The 7,019-nt window shown below is 36.8% G+C and overlaps 1 protein-coding gene across 4 annotated transcripts in view; it reads left to right on the forward strand.

The window, feature by feature from the left end:
• Ccdc50 (coiled-coil domain containing 50) overlaps positions 1–7,019 on the forward strand; it is a 68,250-nt gene continuing 61,231 nt past the window's right edge. For 3 of the 4 annotated variants that reach the window (XM_015500004.2, XM_015500003.2, XM_015500005.2), the window contains exon 1: positions 7–279. In XM_015500004.2, coding sequence (XP_015355490.1) covers positions 231–279 — 49 coding nt within the window. In that variant the 5' untranslated portion in view covers positions 7–230. Of the gene's footprint in view, positions 280–7,019 lie in introns of all 4 variants that reach the window. The other variant, XM_015500002.2, reaches the window with a different exon arrangement.

Raw genomic sequence — 7,019 nt, forward strand, 5'->3', positions numbered from 1 at the left:
TATCGATCAGGGCCGCGGGGCGCGGACAGGTGGCTGCGGCGGGGCAGCTGGGCCGCGGTCGCAGTCTTTGTCGTCAACCCCTGTCTGCCTACCCGCTCGGGCTCCCGGCCGGCGCACTGTGCCCGCCAGACTTTGCGCCGCGTTAGGCGCTGCTGGTGAGCTCCGGGCCAGCTCGGTGCCCGCGCGGCTGGGAAGTGGGCGGCCAGGGGCAGCCAGGACCCTGGCCCGACATGGCCGAGGTCAGCATTGACCAGTCCAAGCTGCCAGGAGTGAAGGAAGGTAGGGGCTGGGGCTGGGGCTGGAGGCGCGCGCGGGCCCCTCCCCTCTCGCGGCGGGTCCTCTCAGGCCGGGGGCATCGGCATTGCGGCCCCCGAGGTCCTCACAGGTCGTCCGCCTTGGCTGGCCTGGCCTGAACATGAAGGAACTTGGATTTAGGCTCTAAAGTGGGATCTTGGGCAAGTCACTCAAGATTCCAAGCCTAGTTTTTCCTTTAAAAGGGGATGGGGGAGGATAGCACCACCCTCAGCAAGTGGTTGTGCCAATGTTCTCAAGAATGGCAAAGCCTTAGCGAACCCCGAAAAACTGGGTATATCTGATTACTTCTTAAAAATCAAAGACTTAAAAATCAAATCCTAGCTGACTTGTAGGCTGAGAATTGGGGAGGGTTGACATTCAGTTCCCTTGTGGAGCCTTTGTTTTGAAACATGACTCTTTCCCTCCTTCTCTCCTACTTTTCCCAGCCCTAGGTACTGGCTGCCTGACTTTCCCACCTTCTTCAAGGTTTAAAAGTTTAGGCTGGGCTTTGCCATGAGTGGGCGGACCGGAAGCTATAAGCATTTTTTTTTTCTTTTTACAAAAAACAGTGAGCGAGGGGGAACCAGAGGCCTGGTGACCTTTTTGAATGTCTCCCTATGCTGATGTTCAGGAAAATAAGGATTGAGTAGTACTGACTTGGCTTTAGTTTCCCGCAGTTAGTCCTTCCACTTCTCTTCCCCTGCTGTACATCAGATACCGTAGGACCTAGCGTTTTTATTGCTATTTTGGATCTTGGATCATCCTAGCCTTCAGTTATCTTTGGCGATTCTTTGGTACTAAAGTTCCAGAGTGCTGTTGTGAGGTCAGAAATTCCAAGAGCTTGCAAAGACTGCCTTTGTTGTGAATGTTGAGTACTGTGGCCTGAAATGTTTTGAGAATGTGGAATTGAAAATAAGAATTTTGCTTTCTTGGAACTGCGTGTTTCGTTGCCAGCTTAGTTTGATTCACATGTTCTTGCTCAGATCAGTTCAGAAATCCCAAGAAAACTAGTGACTGTTTAGCTGCTTTCTTTCCCAGAGTTCCAAACACTAGGAGAGACTGGTGGTTACTTAGTAGTCACTGATTTTATGTATAATTTTTAGTGGGGCTGGGTCTGTCCTATTGTTCCTGAAGGGTGTTCTAACATACCCAGATTTAGGGTCTTATCATTAGTGCCTTTTCACTTTTCTGTTCCTAGCCTGGTTTTGGTGAAGACACTCACATGTAGTTTTCACTTCCCTGTTAAGACTAAGGAGCTTGATTAATAGGAAAGGCAGATTAGTACTTTACTCTGAGAGTCCTAGTCTTAGAGATTATCTGGTTGCCCATTGCTATTGGATATGAGTTTGTGTGTGTGTGTGTGGGGGGGGGGAGGTACTTTAAAGAAAAGTGATCCTGAGGTTGTGCTTCTTTAGGGGTGAGTGATGAGTAGATGAGAATTACAGTTCAAACAAAACATGATAGGTAGAAGGGCATGATTGTACACCCCTGTAATTGAGCTACTCAAGAGACTGAGGCAGAAGTATGGCAAGTTCAAGGCCAGTCTTGGCGATTTAGCAAGGCCCTGTCTCAAAGAAAAAGGGACTGGGGATATAGCTCTAAGGTAAAATGCCCCTGTCTTTAATACCCAGTACCAAAAACAAAACAAAACAATAAAATCACATACAGTCCAAAACAAAAAAAACACACACTCCAAAGCCTGACATTTAAAGTATTAAAATATAGTGCTGTGATTTTTACTCAGTCCATTATCTATGTCAGTGACCTGGAAAAAAATTTAAGACTCACTTTCTGTGTATGCATTTGTATTATGGTTATATCTTCTAATTTCTTACAAAGACATGAATGATTTATGCTGGTGTATTATTTTCCAAGGAGTTTCACAAACACTTTTCATCTAAAAATGCTGGATTTTTCTATTTCCAAACTCTTTTAAGACTTTAGAACATTTCTAACTGGCTTTCATTTGGCATAATGTCGCATTTGGTAATTCAGATAAAGTGATAAGGAAACTGTGGCTCTTTCGTGTGTATTTGTTAAGTTAGGATTTAATGTTTATTAATTTTTTTGAAGGTCAGAAATTGTTGAGAAGATCATTGTTTTTATAAGCATCTGATTTTACTGGTTTTAAGATCATCAAAAGAAATAATGTGTCATACTAGGAACATCTTAATGGTGGTAAAATTTTTGGTCTGGGAAGTATTCAAGTCTAATAAATTGTATCTTTCTCTAATTTACCTTTTAATTATGGCTGTTACTCCCTCACAGTGTCTTTACCATAATTAGAATAGAGCTGTTGCTTATGATGGAGTAAAATATGCACAAACATTGAGACTGTTGTAATACCAAAACTCCAACCAAGTTTGAGGAAGTTTAGTAGTACTTAATATTTGGCTTATATGCTTATATGTTTAATATTCTGCCTCAGATTTTTGAACCCCATTTAAAAAAAATCCATCTCCTTCACTTTTCTATTTTAATTTAAACTTTAAGTTGGTTGATAAACAATTAAATTTGGCATCATGGGGCAGATTCCAATAGAGATTTAGAATACTAATATAATGAATACATGACCTTTCCCACTGCCACTTTTTTTGTAGGGCTTGGGGCACCCTGAGACCTTTGTTGTGAACATCTCAGCAGAGGTCATGGGTAGCAGCCACAAGCATCAGGGTAATGGGATATTGAAGAATCTTCTTTGCCAGATTAAATCCATTGTTTGCCCCCTTAGTTTTTAAAGAGGTCAAAGATATTCATCATTTGGTCAGAACTTTTTAACCCTTTCCCCAACAGTTTCTCACAAACAACTCTTGCAATATTTATACCTTGGCATATCTCTTTTAAACTATGACACAAAGAAGTGTTTGAGTTCTTACATAGTAAAAAGAATTAAGTCAACTAAATGTCAACATGTCTTTTTTTTTTTTTTTCTGGCTAAAACATTTGGAACATCTGCATACTTTTTGTAGTGGAAAATACTGCTGCTGATGTTTAGGAATGATGTTGTCTTTCTTCTGAAACATTTCAGGTTCTGGGCAAAAAGATTTGAAATAATTCCCAGCCACTTTTTAATAATTAGATCTACAACTAAAATGCAATATGCATTTTACAAATGTTAGGAAAACTTCTTAGTTTAGAGTTCAGAGCTAAAAGTATATTTTTCCAAATATAATCATTTGTAGTCAGTTGACAAACTTAGAATTTTTTTGGTATTTTTAACTCCTTTGCTGAATTTTCCTTCTGAAATAGAATCAAGATGTTCTGCTTTCCTTTTTATTCTTTCTAGAATCTCCTAACTTTACTTAATTTGAATTGCCCACTTACATTGTAATTTTGCCATTTCCTCTATCTATCCAAGATTTTATATTATCTCAAAATTTTGGTGATAGCAATAGCTTGTCCATCAAAAGCTTTTCTAAATCCTTCCATGTTTTATCACCTTCTTTGAAATTTCTTGAGTGTTAGTTTTTTACTTTTAGCCACTTGGCAATTTCATTCCCAGTGTCAACCTTCTGTTTTCTTTCCCTTCAGCAGTTTCCCAAAGTCCTCCCCCCAGCCCTTGGTATTGTTCTACAAATGGAAAATTTCCCTGTTCCCAAAGTTGGTAAATTCTGTGTGTGTGAAAGATTGTTTCATATCTAAAATCAGTGCACCTGGGAGTGAATTATTCCTTGATGTACAGGTAGCCAGCTTTTCTGCAAGCCAATTATTTTTATTTAGAGACAGAAAATTGAATGTATTTTTAGAAATGTCTATAAAAGGAAACATACCCACAGTGCCCTCTTTCATTTTAAGTCAAGGACACACAGTGCCATAATGGGGTAAATTAAATTAATAACATAAATCCAGAATTTCAAGGGGAAAGATATGAAATTATGTCTGGTTCAATAAATTAACCCAATAGTTCTAGAGATTGAAAACATTACCAGCAATTTAGGCATCTAATGCATTGGGATTATTTGTGAGATGCCTGGTCTGGCTTGAGGGCAAATTTGCTTTCCTCTTTCTTTGAAATTCCATAGTACTTTTTGTTGTTTTTAGTGAAACCCTGGCTAGATCTCTTTGATCTGTGTCATACTTACCTTGCTTTACTCTCCTCATCTGGCTTCTTATCTTTCATGTAGCTGGCAAATATTCAGTAAATATTTGAATGCATGGATGAATGAATGAGTGAATAAATGAATATATTGTTAGATGTTTCTTGTTGGTTTAGAATTCCTATTTTTTTTAAAGAGAAAGAGAGAGAGAGGAGAGAGAGAGAGAGAATTTTTTAATATTTATTTTTTAGTTTTCGGCGGAAGCAACATCTTTGTTTGTATGTGGTGCTGAGGATCTAACCCAGGCCGCATGCATGCCAGGCGAGCGCGCTACCGCTTGAGCCACATCCCCAGCCCTAGAATTCCTATTCTTAATATATTGATTCCATACTCTTTCTTATAAGCTCTTAAGGAATAGAGAGAATGCCTTTTAATCATGCATATCACCTATAATTAATGCCAGCATAATTTTATTTTTTAATGAATATTTATTTTTAAAGATATGCATTGTAAATAGAATTAATCCAACACAGTAAACATAGAAAAAATAAGTAATTCCCTGCTTTTCTGGCCTTGAAATTAATAATTATTATAATGGAATAGAATTTTGTTAAAAAACTTCTGTGTTTTTCTTAAATGCAAAGCAATTTCACATAATTTGGGAGACAGAGGAATCTTAGATATAGATTTTAAAAAATAATTATCCACTGGGTGGTACATACTATGTGAAAGTAGTGAAATTAATAATAATAATAATAATAATAATAATAATAATATACCCCATAGTATCATGCTGTGTTTTGGAATATATAGAGTTGTTTTTAGAAAAATTCTCTAAATTCGTATGTGTACCAAAAATGCCTTTTGTCTAAGTGAGGAAAAATCTTCCACTTTATTGCTATAGGTAGTCAGGCAATGGTTTCTTAAATGAATAACTGCATTTTTTCAAATGGCTGTGATGTTATTTGTAAAATCTTTTTTTTCCTTTCTTTAACTGACAGGTATTAAAAGGACAGTTCTTATACAGGAGAGTGTGTAGAGTGTGTAGAGTTAATATTTTAAAAAGAGATATTAGCATTAAAAATTACTGATCCAGGCCAACATCCTCGTTTTTCAGATGAAAATCTGTGAGCCAAAAAAGGGGAAGTGAACTGTACTAAATCACTGAGGTTAAGTAGCTAGGGATTGGCACATTGGCTTTAGAATTTAAAAAGTTTAGAACTGTTAATATTTACAGTTTAGTTTCCTGCTTCCCTCCTTGCCTTTTTTCTTCTCTCCTTTCCTTTTTTCCTTTTCTTTTTTAAATAGTTCTGCAGATGCATAAGAATAATTTCTGAAATGCTTTGTTAAATACTGTCATAGTCATAGGGTTATCATAGCAAAATGAAAATTATTAGTGTCAAGACTATTTCAAAATTTTCTCCAGTTCTTTTAGGGATAACGTTTCAAGTAGATGATAATGAGTTAACATTTTATTTTTTAATTAAATATTTTTAAATTAATATTTTAATTTGAATATTTATATAAATATAAAAACTTATTTTTGATTGAGCAAATTATTGTATGAACAATAGGAAGTCACACTCCTGCCTTAAGTGTTTTTCTACTTGAAAAGTCATATAAACAGTGCATATCTTCTCTGATATTCCTAAAATTTAATTGATTAAGAAAGTCAACATAAAGCCATAGACCATGGTCTTTCCTCACTTCTTGTCAGGGTTCTAATAAAGCTTTTTAGATTAATGAATTTTTTCTCAGTGACAGAAAAGCAGCTTAGCCACTAGAAGTGACACTGGATTTACATTTTTAACTGATGGCCCATTTAAAGATGTCTGTGCTTCAGAAATGTAAAATTAGAATACCCTAGATAAGACCTCCGAAAGATAATTGGTTTTTATATTCAGAAGAACTTTGGGGATTATTTAGATGTTTGAATCTAGAATGTTCCACTTGTTTAATTTACAAACCAGTGCAAAAGAGTTCTCTGATACTACTTTTGAAAAGATGTGACAAAAACCAAGAGCTCTTTCCTTTTGCCACCATTTTACTTAAAAGAACACATGTGCTCATACATACACACACAAAATAAGTGTGTATGCCTAGGATATTTGGTAACCATATGCTGTCCTAAGAACAGTGAACATTTTTATAATAAAATCAGTTGTACAATTGGTCTTGTTTTATATTAGTGATTCTTTTCCTTTTTTGATTTTTAGTCATACAGTAAAAATTCTTGTTAATATAGAATTCTTGAGTTTTGACAAAATGAATAGTCTTATAACCATGACAGTAATCAAGATGTAGGACAGTTTATAACCTCCATACCTCTTTTTTTTATTTTTTTTATTTTTATTTTTTTTTATTTTTTAATTTTTTATTGTGGGTTGTTCAAAACATTACAAATTTCTTGACATATCATATTCGACACTTTGATTCAAGTGGGTTATGAACTCCCACCTTCACCCCATACACAGATTGCAGAATCACATCAGTTACACATCCATTGATTTACAAATTGCCATACTAGTGTCTGTTGTGCTCCACTGCCTTTCCCATCCTCCACCTTCCCCCCTCCCCACCTCTCCCCTCCCCTCCCCTCCTCTCTCTCTACCTCCTCCACTGTATAACCCTGAGGGTCTCCTTCTATTACCATGCAATTTCCCTTCTCTCTCCCTTTCCCTCCCACCT

The sequence above is a fragment of the Marmota marmota genome, unplaced genomic scaffold (genome assembly GCF_001458135.2).
Source record: "Marmota marmota marmota unplaced genomic scaffold, marMar, whole genome shotgun sequence".
Lineage (NCBI taxonomy): Eukaryota > Metazoa > Chordata > Mammalia > Rodentia > Sciuridae > Marmota > Marmota marmota.